Genomic DNA, 19458 nt, shown 5'->3' on the forward strand with positions numbered 1-19458 from the left:
CAAAGACAGAAGAGCAGGCTGTGTTTGTTTACCATACCATAACCTGCTGCCTTGTCTGGTGATCCTTACTTGGTGACTTCTGCCTTCTTACTTGGCTATTGGAGGTTCATATAGCTGTGAAAAAAGAACAGATACTAGAAGGAAAGTTCAGCTGATCCATTCTCTCATCTCTTCCCTGCTCTGACAAATTGGTTTCTCCAGCAGACATTGAAGGACTATCCCCTTCAATCTGAAATGTTTCATATCTCAGGGCTGCCTGTGTTGCCCTTGTAAAGAAGTGGCATTTCTCAGACATTCATTAGCCAAGGGAGCTGGGGCCGTGGAGGAACCACTACCTCTTTATCCCAGCCTTTTTAGCTGCTGTGATTTTAGAACACAGCTCAGCTTCTTCCAGGAGGAACAAGCCCCTTTTGCTCTTGCTTTCTGTTTTGTTCTTTTTCCACACAACTCTCTCCCTACCCCAGCCACCCCATTTATTCCCTCCTTGGCCTCCTAACTGTGTTCTCTAGGGGTGGATGTGCAAGACACTCTTCTCTAATGAGGCCTCTTAGATGGAAGGGGCGTGTTGATGTGTGTTTTCTGAGAATTGCTTACTCAAGTTGTAAGCTCTCCAAAAGATCTCCAATGACAGTTTTGCTGAGCCCTGCAGTCCTGGATTTACCTCCCTAACTCTTACTAAACATTGTTGCTAAGTGTTGGTGCTTACAACAAACATGACATTTTACTCCTGGTGTGAGTGGAGGAGCGCAGCTCTCCATGGCTTTCCCCAGTCTGGTCACCATGAGAGACAGTCACATCATTGTTTATGCTTGCTCTAGCACTAGAATCAAACTCACACTGTGGTAGCAGATAACTCACACTGCAGTTTTTTCGCTGTGGAAACAGATAACCTAAAGTCCATTGCTTTTGGATTCATTACTGCCCAATGTGATAAATGCACTCTAATATATCTTTTTTCAATTCCTCTCCCCTCTCTGCACTCGTCCTTCACTGCACTGTCCACTCTAAAGCAAACACAGTAGAGCAAACACCTGTTGCTTTGTCTGTGCTGTGCTGTGTTTATTTTCCCTTTGTCTGAATTCCCTCCCCCCTGACTGACTTCTTTCATTTGCTGAGGTGCTCTCTTAAGTTGGTGTCCTTATTACACCTTTTCTTTTGTTTCCAGTCTGTAATCTCTGTGGGAAATGCAGGCCAAGGGACACTGACCTCCTGCAGCCATCCTTGAATTTTCTGTACTGGAGCCTTCATCAGACAACACCTTGTAGTCAACAGAGAGGTGAGGGAAGACTGTATTGATTACTAAGTTAATTTCAGTGAGGTTGTAGCTTGACAATCAGAGACTGTATTCTAATTGTCTTTGCAGGTAAGGTGGATGTTTCCCCATCCAGACACAGCATTATAGTTAAAGACCATTTCATACTTTGGATGAAGTTTTTGAAGTTGAGGAGTTTGGAGTTTTGTTGCCTTCTCATGATTCAAGAATTGGCTGCTGAAAGACAGAATCACTGTATTTTTCTTGTTCATAAACACAGCAGTGGGCCTTTGGTCCCTAGCTTGAAATATCCTGGTATTGTCATTGTTCAAAAATTTAAACAATACTAGGGAAAATCTCTAATTGACTTTCCTACTGTGTTGTTAGTTGATTAGTTGGCTGAGCAGTTGCTTGTGCTCTGGGAGATGAATACCAGTAGCTGGACAGCCTCACTCAGATGAGCTGTGGCAGCTGGGCTACCTCACTGCTGCAGGGGTGTGCTCTGCACTTCTGTTGTGCTTGTCAAGCTAGTTTAGCCTGTGCCATCCCATCACCCTCTCTGATTATGTTTCTCTCATGCAGCAGTGGCTGTGCTGCTCTCCAATGTGTCCTTGCTGGAAGTCCTGCAGAAGGTTTTGGAATGCACCTGGCTGTGGTCTCCTCCTTCCAGACCTGCCTCCTTGTCATCTGAAGATGCCTTGCTGTGCTCTGGATGGCTTTTGGTGGCATCTCTTTTGCTTTATCAGCATCGCTACAATACTGAGGTTAGAACCACTCTAAACCACTCTAGTGTTCAGAGTCAGCACATGGATAGACCTTAAAAATAAATATGTGTATATATATATATAAGTGTTTTGCTTTGGCCTGTCATCTGATTGTGTTGATTTCTCTTTTGTTATTGTCCACAAGTTATTCCCTGCTGCACCTCTCCAGCAGGACTGGAAGTTAGCATGTCCCTGAAGGTCTGATACATGAATAATTGAAGAGTTAAAGAGGGGTGCAAATCCTGGGGGGAGAAGTGCATACCCAGCCTTCTTGATCCAAATCACTTTCCTCTTCAGGACAGAGCAAAAAATATTTTAAAACCTTCCTCAAGGAAAGACTAGGGGTGAAAGGCACAGCTCTCATGTTGTAAACTGCTTTTTTGTTACTAAAATGATCAGTAGTGAGATAGAACCTATTATTGGTAAGTAAGTGTTCAATATTAGCAAGCTCTTATGAATGTGGGCAGCTGTCATTGTATTTGATGCTTTCAGTCCAACAAGACATCTAAGCTGGAGTTGTCAGCTATTAATGGATTTACAACTTTGAAGGAAGCATCTTCCAATGCCAATACAAGGGAAAATGCTTCCTTTTGAACTATCTACCCAGACCTCTCTTGATACGGAGTTAGAGAGCGTGTCATGAGTTGTGAGCTCTGCTCTTGCAGTTATGCCCAGCAGAGTATGCTCTTTGGGAGATGGAACACCTGTTTGCAGATGATAAAACCACATTAAGGACATGCATGCGTGTGCACAGAAAAGCAAGGGTTGGATTTCTAATGCTGAGGGAAGATGTTTTCCAGAAGACCAGCCCAGACCAAGTCTGCACCCATTACTTTGTCAGCATGCAGCCTCTGCTTAGGGCTTAGAGCATGGTACTTGTACAGACTGTCAGCTGTGGGAATGCAACCTGGCCCTGCTCTGTGAGCTGCTAAGTACAGCCCGCATTCTCAGTTTCTAAAACAGGGCTGTGTCTGGTGCTGTGCCAGTCCCAAACGACATTCTAGTGTCAAATGTCAAGTATTGAGCTTCATCTCCTGGGAGTGATGCTCTCAGCTCCTATTGATCCTTGAAGTGCAATCATTTAGCAGCTTATAAGCCTGTTGCTTATAAGCAACTGGGTTTTATCAATACCACTGGCTTGATGTGCTATGATGTACAACCCAGAAATGTTTTTGCACCAGAGATGAGGACAGAAACTGCAGATACAGCTGGGAAATTGAAATGCTTCAAGACTGTTTCAGTGTTTCTGATCTTCAACATTTCTAATTGTCAGTGTTTCTAATCTTCTGTTGAAGGGGAAGAAGCAGAAGAGTCACTTCTCTTGCTTCTTTCTGCTGTTCAGTGTAGCTGGAGCTGCAGAAAGCATCCTGGAGACTCTCCTAAGAGCACCTTTGTGGCTGTGAATGTGAGCTGATGACAGGCTGTCTCTCTGAGCCTGCAGTTTTTAGAGGAGAACAGTGGCCTCAAGAAATGGCCACATTCATCTCAGGCTGATGTTAATAGTGAGGACTTGTCTGGCCATAGCCAGCTTACATCTTAACTGTGTTACTGCTGCTGGCTTTACCCTGTGAATAAACAGGGCTCATGGATGGTAGGCTATTAGAGGCTTTGGCTTGTCAGTTCTAAGGTGAGTAGCCACTGCCACCATGTTGCAGGAGCTACTCCTAGTTCTCTGTGGAATATTTCTCTCTTCAGAAGAGTATCTAAAGGAATCAGCCCTGTGATCCTTATGCCTGCCTTCCCATATCAACTCTCTGGCTTGTTGAAGAGTTTGAACCTTTCTGGTGTTCTCTGAGCCTTCATGGCCTTGCCCTTGAATGGCTGTTCTGTGAAGGAAACAATGTATTGCAGATTTCCCTCTCAAGCCCACCGTTCCTATTTCACTTAGTTCCCAAGTCCCTAAACTCCTCTGCCACCTTCACCCATGCAATAGTTCCTATCCCTGGGCTCTCAGCAGGCCCCAGCTCCAGCAGGCAAGGACAGCTTCTGGCCAAAAACTGCTGGTTTTTGGCTGCCTGGCTCTTCAGTCTTGCCGCCTGGTTCTGTGGCTAAGGTACACCCACCTTGGTGGTGGCTGTTTCTGCCACTTCATGTGCTTGGCAGGCTGACAGCCACATGCCAGAGGTCCTGCAGGGAGTAGTGAGAACAAGACTATGGTTTGAAAGCTGGGCAGTTCAGGCTAGTGATGAGTGAAACATGAGAGTCCAATGATGTAACTCTTCCTTCTGTGTCAGCCTCCTGAAGCCAGGCTGCTGTTCCCTTGGTTTTCAGTGGTCATCATAGGGTACTGTCTAAGAACTAGAAGTACATAATGGAGCTTTCTATCTGCTCCAAACCAGCACCACTTTTTCTCTTCTATTTAATTCTCTTCTAGGTTCACCAGACACTCTCTGTAGACCTTACAGAAGTCCTGAATGCAGTCATCTTCAGGAATAAGAAGCCAACCCTGCTGTTAGGTATTTTGCATCTGTTAGGGGGACTTATCTGGAAGCAGCCACTAGTATCATGATACAAGCAGCAAGGGAGAACTGGTGACTGTGGAATGGAATGGTGGGGGTGCTGGAGGGAATCTGAAAACTTTGGTCCATTTGACTTTGTAAATGAGTAACTGGAGATGAGAAGGGGCAAAAGGGAAGTTCTGTAGTTCTCCTGTGTTTGGACAGATCTTCCTTGGAGGTTGGTAGTGACATCTGGAAATGAGTGTGAACTGTGTTAGTGTCTCAAAGAAGGAGATGAACAAAGAAACTCATGTTGCCGTTCCTGTCTACAGCTGTCAGCAGCTGCCAGACATCTCTGGTGGGCTGTTAAGCTCACATATTCTCTCATCACCCTCTCCCATGCTATGTAGCACAGGCACCAGCACACAGGGTAGAGCAGAGAAAAACACTGACACACACTAATAAGCGTTTCCCTGTCTAGTGAGCATCATGCAGTTCCTGAGAGCTGTCCTGCGACAGAACTTCTCCTCCTCCCTGTTGGTGATTGTTGGCCAAAACACAGCCCCAGGTGCTACTGAACCACAGCAATCATCACTGCAGGACACTGCCCTGCACCCCCTTGCCATGCAGCAGGTCTTCTCGCTTGTTGTCAGTCTGCAGAACCTTCTGGTGCATGTCCAGTTGCAGGTATATAAAATATGACTTTTGGAACAACGGTAGTGTTGGGCTTCAGGAACATTAAGCTGAGGAGAAACCACCCTTCTGCAGAATCAAAGGGGCTGCCTGCTTGTTTTTTCTTCTCCCTTTATTTTCCACCCCTTACAGGCATGTGATGAGGAGGAGGGGAAATGCTCTTGCTGCAGCACAGTGCAGTGAGAGAGAAGGTAAATCAAGCTATGCGGTGCTCCCTGCTGTTCAACTGGGTAGCTGAAATTCTGTGTACTAATGACAATTTCTGTATTCCCATCTCTTTCTCTGCAGGGATGCCACATCCATAGGGACAGATGTGGGAAATGTATAACAAATCCCAGTCCATCCCCCATGCCCCTGATAAGGTGCTTTTGGGGGTAGTAAGTGCATCAGCATACATTTAACTTGCTCAAGTGATGCTGGGCTCCAGGGTACATCAGTTTACATTTAACTCTTAAGCTGTGTTGGGCTCCTATCTTTATTCTTTGGAGGCTGTTACTTATTATTTTTATTCTCAAAATAAGCAGTCATAGCTCTGTCTGGCTCCTTGATGTGACAGATAATTTGCAGCACATTGCATTCCTTGAAGGAGATGAAAGGTGTTATTTTCCTGTGCTGCATACTCTTCTGATCCTGGCACTTTATGAATTTTCCTCTTGCAATAGCTGTTGACTGGGTTTGTTGATTTTTTTTTTTTTTTTCCTTTCTCTTGGTATTCCAGAAAGACTTGCTGCTCTCTCAGGCAGTGGTTGCCTGCCTAGAAACCTTAGTGGAATACCTGTATGTGAAGAACCGGGATGCTGGTAAAGTCTTTGTGCTCTTTCTTCTCCTAGTTCCCCTCCTGCAGTGATTTTGAGCTGTTTGTTCTCTATCGAGTAGCACCCTGGAGAAAATGTGTAATCAGTTTATGCCAAACAAGAAAAATTATTTATGTGCCTAAAGGTAATATTGTGCTTTGTGGGATGAGATCAGAGTGCCTGGCTCCCCTGCATGAACCTTCACTTTGGCTCTGGACACCAAGATGCTCTCCAGAAGGCAAAAAGTAGTTCTCCAGCCCTGTAAGAGGGAAAGGTTTGGGAATGGAAGGAGTATAGGAATAGTCTTTGACCTTCAGGCCAATTGTAAACCTTTAGACCATAAACATATGGGAGGGAGGATCTGAACAGGATGTGTCTTACAAAAGGGCACTGTTGGTCATAGCTTGGCCCTGAAGGAAGGGGAGGGAGAACAGGATATTAGGCAGCCTTAGGGAATGGAAGATGGAAATTCTGGTTTTCCAGGGGTGAATTCTGACTGTAGTTTCCAGAATGCACGTCAAACCTAATGTGTACCATGTGTTCAGTATAACATAATATCACTGCATTGTACATTTGTACCATGTACATTGTACATTGTTGGGGGGAAGAATAGACCCTTCTGCTTATTGTCAGCCTCCTGCCACGAAGTTCAGGTGCTGGCTCTGTTCTTAAATCAGAAAGTTCTCTGTACCCTGACCTGTTCACTTCAGTTGTTTAAACCCCAGTAGGGAAGGGAATGGAGTGAATGAACACCAGGCAAAAGGGACACTGGCGGGAGAGAGGAAGTGGTTGGATAAAGAAGTAATACTGCAGACGAACGACAACCAGTAGCTGAAGGGAGGCTATTAAAAGGCTGAATTTAAAAAAAAAAAAAAAAAAAAAAAAAAAAAAAAAAAAAAGTTATGAGGAGGCTCTGCTCATTTGGGATTAAACCAATGAAATGCTGCTGCAGCAACAGCTGAACCTGTCACTTTGGCTGCTGTTGTGGTGCTGAAGTTCATAACAGCAGTAACAAGAGTTTCCTTATTCCAAGCAGAATGAGGGTCATACCTTTATTTGGCTGAAAGATGCAAGAACACTGGAAAGAGTCTGTCCTGGACTCTGCCTCTAGGAGTTGACTCACTTGAGGCTTTCTAAAACCCTCATTTGGTCCAGAGATATTTCCAAGAGCAGGCTCATGCACAGTGCTGGTACTTTCTTATTTACCCCAGGTGAAAGATATCCCCAAAATATTTGACATTATTTTTCAGTGTTGTTTTCCTATGGGAAAGATTCTTGTAGTGGCAATAGGGAGGTTATGTGACTGCTAGTGGAAAAGAGACCTTTTCAAAACTCTGGTGAGTTACTATAGTATAACAGAGTATATCAGCTGATATATTTGTCCATCCCATGCTCCTAACCTGTACTAAATACAAGGTGATAACATTTTAATTTTAACGTTCAGTGAAAGACTTCATGCCATCATAGACTTATGGCCTTACCTAATACATGTTATCTTATTGTGTATGTTCTTTAGTAAGAGCATTTTCTCTACTGACTGCATTGCCACCATCATCCTGGCTGGTCTCCATCGTCCACTGTCTGATGCAGATCCAGATTCAGTTTGTTCAGCTTCTGTTATAGGGCTTTCTTCATTACCCAAAGGGTATTCTGCAGCTAAATAAAAAACTGAGGTCAGGAGAGTTGTCTTCATATTGAAACTGGAGGGCATTATTTTTAAAACCCCAGGCTAAAGATATTCTCTCACTGTTTTATGACATACACCCCAGGAGAAGGTTTCTCTTCCTGTACCAGTGCAAAGATGGACAATATGTATTTTCTGCTTTGAAAAGCTATTAAGCTTTTGTCCTCTTGACTGAGCTCTTGCCCAGAGAGTGACAGATTAAAAACCAAGTAAGAACAGTGAAAAATGTCCCTTTAGTGTTTCACAGCATGGAGTCTAGGAGAGAAAACTTGGGATCAGTATTGAAGACTGTCCTTAGCTGGGTTCAGCCTGTCACTTTGGCAGTTTTACAGCTGTCTTTGATTGGCTTTTCCTTCTCTCCCAGCTCTGCACGCTGCTTCACAGCCGTGGCACCGATTCCTGCTCTTCACACTACTCAGTGGGGGCCAGAAGTCCTTTCTGCAGCCAGAAGTTCTCAGGCTGATGACTTTGGTGAGCAGCAGAAGGGTGGGCTGGTCCCCGTCTTTCCCAGTATGTTGGCACAATGCACGTGAGCTGGTTATTGGTAGTTAACCTGCTATGCAACACAGTCTCTGATACTGCTGTGGCTTTGCCTGGGACTGTATTCCTGCCCTCTATTAATAATGATACTTTCAAGTGAACTTCTACACCCTGCAGAAACTAACTGCTGTTAGTGAGCGCCTCCCTCTTCTGGCATTGGTAACATTTATTTATATCATCTAGGATCCCTGGGGAGGAAAGGAGAAACTTGCAGAGAACATGCAACTGCTGTTACCAGTCAGGGAGCAAGCTGGCTGCTTGGCATTGCAGCTTCTCTCCCGTCTGGACCTTACAGACCTGACTTTTCAGGGCAGAGAGTTTGTGCCATATTCTACCCTGCTGTATGTGGGGTCCATGGGCTAGAGGGGGAATGTGATCCTACCCAGCAGAAATACTGAAGAAACAGCCCTCATTGCAGTGAATGAGAGGAAGGGGTTATTAAAGTGAACCTTCCCCCTCCAAATATAAGATGGGTCTGTGAGTATTTGCTGTTCTTATTTCAGTTTTAAAAGGTTACCTCATTTATTTTAGTTCCTTCCCAGGTTAAACCAAAATAAGTCTGGCTATAAATCAGAGCACCATCAACATAGATATTTGCACTGGTTCCATTAGAAGTGGTATAAAAATCAGGCCTGTGGTTAAGGTGCTGCAGTAATGGTGCACAGAAGAGGTCTTTGTAAGTGATGAGTCACTGTTGCACTCTGTGGGTCTTCCACTGTTTAATGTCTCTATTTTTTCCTTTGTTCAAGTTTGTGAGATATCAGAGCAGCAATATTATTTCTCAAAAAGAAATTAGCCAGATTATTCAGGAGGCAGCAGAAGCCAACATAGCAGAGCTACCTGAGGCCACAGCTTGTGCTCTTCACCTCTTCCTTTCTCAGGTAAGAGAGCAGTGACTGCTTAGAAAAACGGGAAGGGAATCCCTAGGTGTTTGCTTTGGGCTTTGAAGATCTCATTGGTCTGTGTGGAGATGAGGGAGGGAGTATGAAGGAACAAGCCCAACAGTTTTATCTTGTTCTGGAAATCATTCTTTTTTTCTGACCCCTCAGATTCAGACTAGTCATTACCAGGTGGAGCCAGAACAGTCAGGGATCATTCAGACCTTGCTGGATCAGCTCTTGGGACAGAGGACCATATGTGTAAAGCATCAGGACATTGTGTATCCTTTGATAGCTAATGTGTGTGGCAGGTGTAACACAGGTAAAAGGGATACTTAATTTGCTGCTCCTTTGTTCCAGCTGAAGGCAAACAAAACTGAAAAACTCTGAGTGGTTTCTACACTTGGCTAACTGTGGGATGAAAGACTTCATCTTGTCCTGATCTGAGAAGTCATTTTGGAAATGAGTAGACAGTTGGGATTAAAGAAGGCTGTGTGTGCTGGGCTTGCATTCATCTATAAAGCAGAGGTGGTCTGATGAAAGGGGAGCAGGCTTGGGAGTCTCTGGCTTCAAAGCAGTACCAATCCCTGTATTGATTTCCCTGGAGGATGAGCAATGAGTTAATCTCTGTTTGCATGCCATCTAGTGCCAGTATGCCCATGAAGTAGTGGAAACCCAGATATGACTCAGGCACTTTGAAAATGCAGAGAGCATTTGGGAATCACTGAGTGGAATGATCAGATTTTTTTCTGTTTGGGCCTAGTCTGCCACTGTGAACTAAATCCTCTTCTCTGGAGATAGAGGCAGAGGCCACTCCCAGATGCCTTGTGGAGAAAGAGGGAACCTGATGCAGTATGTTTTTTCTCAAAGTGTTTTTGCCTTCCTGTTTTCATCATGCTGCATTGCCTCAAATGTGTAGCAGTGATGGAAGTGGCCGTGGCAGTGATTTCCTGTGGGTGTGGGGACTTCCTTCACTGTGGGGCACTGTCATCAGCCATGAGTAGGGTACGTGGTGGGTGAGGTGTTTGTCCTGTCAGGAGTAGCTTGTCCTCATGCTTACCCCCAATGTGATGTTACTGCTCTGATGTGGAACAATCAGAGGGCAAGTTGTCCTGGTGGAGGCCATCGTCCCTCTCCACTCCATTTTTCTTCTCTGCACAGGGATGAAGGAATTTGGATGGGAGGTTTTGTTACATTGCTGAAGTTACTTTTCATTTCTGACTTTTTTATGTATTAAGAAACCTTCAAATCTTGGTGGCTGGAAAGGATCTTAGATGCACTTGAAGTGAAGCAACGGGGCTATGTGAATAAGATTGTTACGGACATGGAAGACAAAATCCCTCTGGTCAAAATGGAGCTTTGACTTTTCTTCAGGTTTACCTACACTGATGTTTCTCACGTATGTTGGGTGTGAGGTTCCATGGTGTGGGGAAGGTTGGTTTAGTAATGAAAACCTCCTGTCAGTGATATGTCAAATTGGAAATTCCCAAAGCATGTATGTCTTTCTTTTGGTTTCCACTCATGCTGTCAATGACAGATGTCTGGGAAGCGTGGCAGTGTCCCTCTCACACATTGGAGATTGAAATGAGAAGATACACAGAGCAGAGGAACAAAGCAAGAATCTAGGAGGAGACCCCATCCTGCCATTCCTTCCCACTGAGTAGTAGGGAGAAGAAGGACAAAGGAAGTTACTTGTTGCTCATTTTTAGAAAAAGGTTTGTTGAAATTAAAAAGTTCTGTTACTAAAACGGCTGTTTCCCCTTCTGTGCGGGATAAGGCTGGGTTGATGCCCTTCATCTATCAAAATACAGTCCTGCCTGGGGAAGTGATGTCGAACAGGAGTGCTGTGGAAGAGGTGCTCTGCTCACTCGCCTTGGCTGACAGGGCTGCGGGATGGTCCCTTTGCTCTGGGCTGGAAGGGGCGGCGGGGGCTCAGCCAGGATCCCGGGAGAAGCAGATACGCTACGTGTCCCAGAGGGATGAGGAAATTTCTTCCAGGTCACGAGTGACCCCTTCGACTACAGCCCCAGCCCCCGCTGTCATGTTGCCGCCAGACCTTCCAAGTGCCCGCCGGTGCGTGGCCGGTGCCGGTGCCGGGGCGGAGCGGGGGCTCAGGAAGTGACACGGCGGGGCGGAGCGGCGGAGCGGCGGTGGCAGCGGCAGCAGCAGCGGCAGCATGGCAGCGCGGCGGGCGTGAGCGCCGGCCTCGGCACCCGGCACCCGGCCCGCAGGTGGGGCACCGGCCGCGCCGCCCGGGAGCCATCCCCGCCCCGGGAGTCCCAGCGGGGCCGGGGAGGAGCTGCCCGGCCGTGGCGGGGCAGGAGGGAATGGCGGGAGAAGCCCTGGGGCCGCTTCGGGGACACCGGGGGACGGCGCGGAGGTGGCCGGTGCTCCCCGAGCGAGACTCGGGAGGGGCTCGCCCTCCCGGGCAGTCGGGGTGGCCGATGAGCGGGGTGGGCAGTGCGGGCAGGGCGCTTGTCTGGACCCTGGGTTAAAGGGCTGTGCCCGACGGGCTCTGCCCGCCATCGCCGCCTGCTCGCCCCGCGCAGGAGGAGCGGACCGCGGCTCCCGGGAGCTGCCGTCCCCCCTGAGGGTTCGCGTTCTCCCGGGTGCCGCCTGCTCCGTCCACTTGACACGGCTCCGGGTGGGTTTCCCGCAGCGCGGCCGGGGTAGGTTCGGTTAGTCCCCTCTGCACCGTCCCCGTGTGATTGCCTTTACTTTCAGGGGAGCTTGCGGGAGAATCCTCATCTCCTGTGCCAGCGGCCGCCCGAGCCCCTCAGGGTGCTCCTTGAACCCCTCCGGCACGAGGGTGGGCTGGAATGCTGGAATGGACCCGTTCCTGCTGGAAATCACAGCAGGAAATCGGGGCTGCCAAACCGTGCGGTACGCGAGCTTCTGGGCTCGGTGGCTTTGGAGACGAGGAGGTGTAAATGGCCAGTACGGTTTCAACTGAAGCAGCTGGTCCTGTAAGCCCCATATAGATATATCCTCCTAGAGGAATCTGAGCAGAGGTGTTTCACTTCTGAAGCTTTTGGTTCACCTGTAACAAAAGATTAATCCTCATCTGGTTGTTGGAGGAGCGCCTCGGGAATGGTTTCACGGGGCAGCGAGTTTTCATTCCCTGTTTCGCCACAGCATGCTCCTGTTGAAGGATGATGCTTTTCCCCCTACATTTCAGTGCCTGCAGAGGGGAATTGGGGGGGTCATGCAAAAGTTTCTCCAGGGAACCAAAGCATTGCAGCATGGCTCTGCCTTGCAAGCTCATTAAGTGAATAAATCTCAGGAGTGCTTGGTTCAGATGGGCTCCTGCAGGAAAATTTATAAAGTAATTGAAAACATTTTAATGGGAAGTACTAACCATCTATTACATGGCATCTGTTGTCATGTCTTTGGAAAAACACATCTAAATTAAGAGGTTGGTAGACAGCGAGACAGACTGGTGGGCTTGCTGCTGAAACAGCCAGCTGGCCAGGGCTTCAAGGCTATGTTGGTGGAAACTCCTTTCCATCTGTAGCATCAGGCCAGGCCCTGGCTCCCTGGACTGCTCTGGGAGCGTCAGGCAGAGCTGTCTCTGGCAGAAATCAATTCAGGGAGGAGCAGGGAGGAAAGAGAGGAGCAGCTCTGCAGTGTTTGTGTCTCATCTCATCCCTCAGCGGGTGTGAAGACATGAGAGAGAGTTTGTGGGGAAAGCATGGAGAAACATCTGCAAGGAGCTTTGGCATCTCTGGCATTACATAGTGTGGCCTGGAGAGGAAGGAATGTCCTCTGCTGTTAAAATGAGGTGAAATTGCCAAGGCAGTGAAAGGAAATAAATCTGAGGTGGTCCCACATGGCATCAGCAGCCCCAAGTTCCCTGTGGGTGAGAGAAACAACTGGGCCCTGCTTCATTTTCACCTGCGTGTTTCAGCCCTGATGGACAATGGCAAATAAACAGCTCCAATGTGAGAATGAGTGCCAGCAGATCAGATGAAAAGGTGATGGGCTTCCAGTATGGTGTGGTTCTCCAGTCCTCTACTTCTGACCTTGTCCCATAGGACAATCTTTAGGGCTGCTGTAGGAGGATCTGAATACATTTGCATTGCAAACATTGACCATCCCTACCCCAGCATCTGCTGTTGTGTCTGTGAAGAAGCCCATCCCTGTTGTGAGACTAGGAAGCAGCCAGGCAGGCTGGTGGCCCTTGTGCTGCAGCCACTGGCTGGTCAGCAGCTGCTTTGCTCTGCTGCTGCCTGGAACAGGGTTTTTTGCAGCTCATCTTCCCCCTGGTTGCACCTGTGGAATCTCCTCTGGCCACCCCATTCCAGTGTTGGAAATGGGGGACACTGCAGCCCCTCTCCTAACCAGGCATGCTGGTACTGCCACAGGCAGCATGGCAGAACTGTTGTGGGCAGCATTTCTGCTCTTTGCCTTCCAGCCTAGTCTGGAGGCCACTGGCTACCTCCAGTTTCTCTTGCCAGTTCTCCATGAGCATGGCAAAGAGCCAGCCTAATCCTTATGGTGGTATGTCTGATCCAAGGGGCAAACAGGAGTCTGGTCCCAGGGCAGTCGCTCTCTGTGCTTTTGCATTGCTGCACTTCCTCCTCCCTGAGAGTTTGCGAGGTGTTGAGCAGCTGTGGGGCTCTGCAGAGGGGAGACCTGTGCCACCTCACTGAGCCAGGCTCCGGGTCCTTGGGTCATGGTTTTTGGCAGGGTGAAGCAGTCTCTTGGAAGCAGACCAGGCTGGTAGGTCCAACAGAACATCTGTTTGCCTGGGCTGGAGAATTTTCTTTACAGCCTTGGCTTCTTGTTGTGCTTTGTGGCATTCAGGATGGCTGGAATATGGCTTAAGCTTCACTCCACAGTGGGAAAGGGGACAGACCCCAAACCTGGCATGGGGATTTGTGCTGCTGTCCTGGCTCCGTGCCGTGTCAGAACCATGGGGCATGTTGCTGAGCCCACACGAGGGGCAGCCACGTCTTCTTTGATAATGCTGGTTGTATTTACTCTGGTCTGATCCTTTGTAGGGGTGTAGCCTTTTACAAAGCACAACAGCAAAATATTTCAGAGGGTTTCTCCTGTTTGTCTGACACTATTCCCCTGCCTTTGCCAGGGGTGTGAAAATGCTTGGCTTGGCCTCAGCAGGAGGTACCTGGTGGGAGTTGCTGCTGATCCTTGCAGGGCTGGGAGAACTCCTGGTGCTGCCTGCTTTGCCTCTTTCATGGGCTTGAAGTTGAAGAAATTGTATTCATTTAAAAAAAGAAAAGCAACAAGAAAAGAACAAGAAGGGATTTGGGGTTTTTTTCAGTGTTAGGGCATTACAGAGACAAGTTTGGCTGGGCAGGCAAACTTGGACTCAGGAGGGCAGTGGGTCATAGGGTGAGGTCAGCTCTGGTGGCCTTACACATCTGCCTTTCCTTCGGGAGCAGGAGGTGGCTCAGATAATACCTCTGAAGGAACTGTTGCTTCTGTAATTGCCAGTGGCCTGTGCTCAGCTCCATGGAAACCTTGAGCCTGAGGACAGACCACCCTGAGTTCTGCTGCCTGGGGACTGAGCTGTGGCTCTCCTTTTCCAGGTGTAGACTGTCCAAGAGGATCCTCATTCTCAAGGATCTTTTCCTCCAGCTGTTGACTTTGTCTGAGGGACATTTGTGGTCAGGAGCAGCTCTGCCCAAGAGCATCCCTGCAAAGCCTCAGATGCTGTCTGGGAAGGGACTTGTTTGGAGGGAGGGGGAAGTTATCACCAGGTCACCCAACTGTTGTTTTTTGGTGTGTTGGCACCAAGCTTGTAGTGAGGGAAAGGGTCTGGGTACCAATACCCCAAGTGGTGAGGGAGGTCACTGAACTGGTTGCACTGGGACTTGAAGGAGCGATGGACTTCAACCCCTCAGTGATCCCTCTCTTTCTTCCAGACCTGCTGTTGTGGCTGTTGGGCTGCTCTGCCTCACAAACCCAGCAGAAACCTAGCTGTTATTTTTGGAAGAAGGGGTAGGACTTAAATTTTCTGTTGGGTCAGTGCTGGGTCAGATGCCTGGGGCTGGCAGTGCAGGCAGGTAGAGAGAAGAGGGAGACCAGGGCTTCACTTGCAGGGGAGAGCAGGCTGGCTGCAGCTTTACCATGTGCCTCTGCTCTGGCCACTGTATCCCTCAGACCCCTCATGGGGACAAGGGAGAGATGGGCAAGGGCCCTGGTGCCAAGGGCATTGTGCCATTGGTCCCAAGTAGCTTGTGTGACTTCTCCTTTTGGTAAGTCTCCTCACTAATCTTTTTTTTTTGTTGGTCTTTTTTCTTCCAGGCTGCAGTGGCCAACATGGATTTTCTCATCATCTGTCCCTTTCTGCTGGCCTTGCTGCTGTCCCAGGGCAGCTTCACAGACCTGGAAAAACAGAGAGTAGACTCTGGCTTGGAAATCTGTATCCTCTGCAGCCTGCCCCTCATGACCACGTATGCACTAATGGCTACGAAGGCTGGAGGGAGCACATGCACAGGAAAGGGGTCAGAGACCATGGAAAGGGGCACAAGGAAGTGGAAAAGAGAGGATCCAGAAGCACTGGGAAGTTGCTGCTTTGTCCTTCTGTAGATGGGCTTTAGCCAAGCTCCTGGGTTTGCTAACCAAGTGCCTGGCTTGGTGCAGGAGCAGAAATGGCAGTGATGCCTGGTGTTCTTTCTGTTCCATTGTGCTGGGCACTGAACACATTTCCCAGTCTGCTCTTGGAAGTGGCATGGCCAGCCCAAAGGCAGAGCATGCCTGCACATCTCAGTGCTTTGGGGTCACCAACTGGGATGGTGGAAGAGGATTCCTGGGCTTGTGGCACTTGGTCTCCTCTGTGCCACGGGCACTTTTTGCCCATGAAGAGATGATGGGCTAATGCAAGCCCTTCTTAGCACACAGCAGCATCCCCTGGTGAGCAGGCAAAGTATGAAAAGATGAGTATGTGGAGACCCATGGGGAAGGTGGCAGTTCATGTTCTTCCTCCATGTTCCTCCTCCATGCCCATCAGTCAGAGCATGGACTGGCAAGTAGAGAGCTTCCCACAAGCTCTTTGCATTCTTAAGGGCGCTGCTGGGGTGTTTGAGCGAGGGGTTCACTGGAAATCTGTGTTCCATCCTGGCTCAGGTGCTGCCCCTCAGACACCTCCTGGGGGGCCTGGGATGGTGCCAGGGGCCCGGTGGAGGGTGGAGAGCAGCAGTGTGGTGGGAGAGTGTTGGCAGTGCCCTTGACAGTGGTGCAGATAAGAAGCTGTTTGAGGTGAAGCGCAAGGACCAGATGAATGCTCTGAAGAACTTGATTGAGCTCAATGACGTCAACCAGCAGTACAAAATCATTGACATCATGCTCAAGGGACTCTTCAAAGTAAGCCACAGTGCAGGCTGCACTCTGAGCCCACATGGGTGGGCAGAAATGGGAAGGGTTGGGGGCTTCTGTGGAGCGTGTGGCAGGTGAGCCTCAGGACCTGAAGGGAGGATGCCATGGGGTTTCAAAGTGAGGCAGCTGTGGCAGCACCTCGAGGGTGCAGAGGAAGGCTGGCAGGACAAAGCAGTAACCAAGGGCTTTGGCAGGTGCTGGAGGACTCCCGTGCTGTGCTCATCGCTGCTGATGTGCCTCCTGATGGGCCCTTCCCTCAGGATGAGAAGATAAAGGATGGTAGGTCCTCTCTGGTTTTTACCCCCCTCCTTGTTCTTGTGCTCTGGTGCACCACAGACATTCTTCTGGGATCAGTGCTGGGGTAGGTACAAAACCCCTGTGTATCCAGACCAGACCTGGGCTGGTCCCTGTCTGTTGGGGACACTATTGCTGCCTCTGACCATTTCACACTGGAGAGCCCTATTGGTTTGCCCTCACCTTGTGCTGATGGAGCTGGTGGCTGTCCCCACAGCATACTCCCACGTGGTGGAGAACACTGCCTTCTTTGGGGACGTCGTCCTGCGCTTCCCCAAGATTGTGCACCACTACTTCGACCGCAACTCCAACTGGAACAGCCTCATCCGCTGGGGCATCGGCTTCTGCAACCTGACGGGTGTGTTCGAGCAGGGACCCCACTCCCAGGTCCTGCGGCTGGTATGGCTCCTCATCCCCCCTGCCGTGACCCCTGTCTGCTGCTGGGCTGGGGGAGGTGAGGGGTTTGGGATAAAAGGAAGGCAGGGGCACCCCATGTCTCAGGGCTGTCCTTGAGCTGAGGGATGGGGGAAGAGCACAGAGCACAGATGGGACTGGTGGGAGAGTAGGTGACCCCGGTCATGCAGTTGGGGGATGTGAGTGGGAGGAAGCACTCCCCAGTAAGGTCTCCCCTTTGCTCTGCAGATGGCTCAGGAGCTAGGAATCAGCGAGAAATCACCTGATTACCGTAATCCCTTTAAAACAGACCAGTCAGAGGTAAGATGTCAACGCTGCCAGCTTGTCTCATGGGCTTCTCCATCCATGTCACAGCTCCAGGCAGCTGGCTGAAGAATGGAATGGGTGGCTTGTGGGAAATGACTAAAAGCCCCTGTCACTGAATAAGCATGGCTGAAACACAAACACTGAATTCCCTGTCTGTGCTCTACTTTGGGTACCTGGTGCCCTCTCTTCCCTTCTGTGGCCACCTGCCTCGTAGTTGAGACTCTTTTTGCCTCGTGCTGCATCTGTGCTCAAGCCTCCCTGGACTGCGAGCCTTGTACATTGGCTTTGGTGGGTTTGGAGGGGTTGTGCCTCTGGGAGGCTGCGGGTGCTCCCCAATGCTGACTCCTTGCTGTCAACCCACAGTTTTTCCCCAGTGCTGACACCTTTCAGAAGGCGCTGCGGGATGAGGAGAAGAGGAGGAAGAAGGAAGAGAAGCGGAAGGAGATCCGCAAGGGCCCACGCATCTCCCGCTCACAGTCGGAGCTGTAGCAGTCTGGGACTTGTGCCTTGCAGTCGGGGTGGCACCACTGGGACACAGAGTGGCTTGCTCCCTTTTTGGCAGCTTTGGGCCGGTGCCTGGCTGTTCCCTTTCCATTTGTGCTGTGGGTTTTGTTTTGTTGCCTTTCATTTTTGTTCAGTGGAGGTTGCGTGGTGGTGCTGGTGGGTTGGCCCACGGGGGCTAAGGTGGGATACCCCTTCCACAGAGGTAAAGCACAGACAGGACAGCACTGGGGCCATCCCCTGGTCAGGGTGTTGCTGCCTGTGGGGAAGTAGGGTGTGGGGGACATGCCTCTGGTGGAGCCCCAGGATTCTTCCTCACTGCAGCACACCCCACGCTGAATGTGCCTCCTCCAACACGGGTGGGCTGGGGAGTGCATCACACCAAACAGCCTCATGAGCAATGCTGCTTCTCTTAGATTTGCTTTTTGTTGAGCTAAACGGGTGATCTCATTGGCACCCCCCGCTGGGTTCTACCTGGTCTCTGCACAGCTGCTACCTCTGCCAGATCAGACCTTCCCTTTTCCCAGCGGCTGTTCCACTGAACAACGTGCTTTTCATTGTCCAGATGTAGTTGAAAATGCCGATGGCAGCTGTTCCTGGCCGATGGCATCTCGGGGCCACCGCAGGTCATTCCCTCAGAGAGGCAAATGCCCGGTGAATTTTTGGACAGGAGGAATTTCGGTACTTGGTCTCTTTGCAGCCAGTGGGTGGCTGTAGAGCAAGTGATGCTGAAGATGCTGGGGAATGGGCCCTGAGCCGCTGAGAGCCTGTCCCGCAGCTCAGGGCCCATCCCTTCTCTTTGGGGCTCATCCTCTCTAAATGAGTCCCCAAAGGCCCTTGTCAGAGGACAGCCAGACGGGGGCATGTGGTGATAGCAGGGCCGAAGCAGGGAGGGAGCCAACTAGAGGGGCTGCAACCCTCCACCCCTCCACCGAGTGTCTGGGCTGCCATGGGGACAGAGGTGAGGGGCTGGCCCAGGACCCGACACAGCCACCCTGTGATTCCTCACGTGTGCCGATGGCCTCGCAGCAGAGCGGGCTCTTGCAGAGGGGCCTTCCCCAAGGAGCCGGTTCTCTGCTTCCGGCTGGTGACGTCACAGCCTTTGAGGAAAGGGAAACGTCCCGGGTTTTTTAACAGCAGAGCCAAGTCCCTCCAGTGAGGGGAGGGGGTGGCAATGGGCGCATTTGGTTTTTCTTGAATAAAATTGACTTTATTATTTTTTTTTAAATAGAAGAATCCTGGCTCTTGCTCCCGTTCCTGGTGGGAGCGGGTGTACGCCAGAGAGCGTCGAGGCTGGCCCCTCCGGAGGTGAGGGTCCGTGGGCGCTGCGGAGGGAAGGACAAACCCCATGCTCTATCCACCGCCGCCTTGCAAAGGCCCTTTCCGCCGCGCATCCTGGCGGCATCCCGGGACGCGAGCCCTGCCCCGGCCGCGTTTCCCGTGGGCGGCGGAGGCGGTGGCGTCGGTGCCGCTCCCACGCGCCGCGCTGCTCCGCCCCCTCATGAATATTCAGCGCGCTAGGGCGGGGCGGGCTATGCTAATCGCAGCTGCTGATCGCT

General features: G+C 50.0%; 2 protein-coding genes across 2 annotated transcripts in view; both read left to right on the forward strand.

The window, feature by feature from the left end:
• The window catches only part of MEI1 (meiotic double-stranded break formation protein 1), a 37789-nt gene extending 26998 nt beyond the window's left edge, over nt 1–10791 (forward strand). Inside the window, exons 23-31 of the mRNA XM_059846550.1 lie at nt 1166–1276; nt 1835–2016; nt 4391–4472; nt 4936–5141; nt 5866–5947; nt 7990–8096; nt 8915–9046; nt 9215–9324; nt 10581–10791. Coding sequence (XP_059702533.1) covers nt 1166–1276; nt 1835–2016; nt 4391–4472; nt 4936–5141; nt 5866–5947; nt 7990–8096; nt 8915–9046; nt 9215–9324; nt 10581–10626 — 1058 coding nt within the window. The 3' untranslated portion in view covers nt 10627–10791. The remainder of the gene's footprint in view (nt 1–1165; nt 1277–1834; nt 2017–4390; nt 4473–4935; nt 5142–5865; nt 5948–7989; nt 8097–8914; nt 9047–9214; nt 9325–10580) is intronic.
• Nucleotides 10792–11155: 364 nt separating this feature from the next.
• On the forward strand, nt 11156–19135 carry CCDC134 (coiled-coil domain containing 134). Its single transcript, XM_059846548.1, has 7 exons — nt 11156–11274; nt 15314–15431; nt 16251–16372; nt 16579–16663; nt 16896–17077; nt 17321–17392; nt 17762–19135. Exons 2-7 carry the CDS (start codon nt 15329–15331, stop codon nt 17885–17887), a joined length of 690 nt encoding a protein of 229 aa, XP_059702531.1. The 5' UTR covers nt 11156–11274; nt 15314–15328; the 3' UTR covers nt 17888–19135.
• The last annotated feature ends 323 nt before the right edge of the window (nt 19136–19458 follow it).

Source organism: Haemorhous mexicanus, chromosome 5 (genome assembly GCF_027477595.1).
Source record: "Haemorhous mexicanus isolate bHaeMex1 chromosome 5, bHaeMex1.pri, whole genome shotgun sequence".
Taxonomy (NCBI): domain Eukaryota; kingdom Metazoa; phylum Chordata; class Aves; order Passeriformes; family Fringillidae; genus Haemorhous; species Haemorhous mexicanus.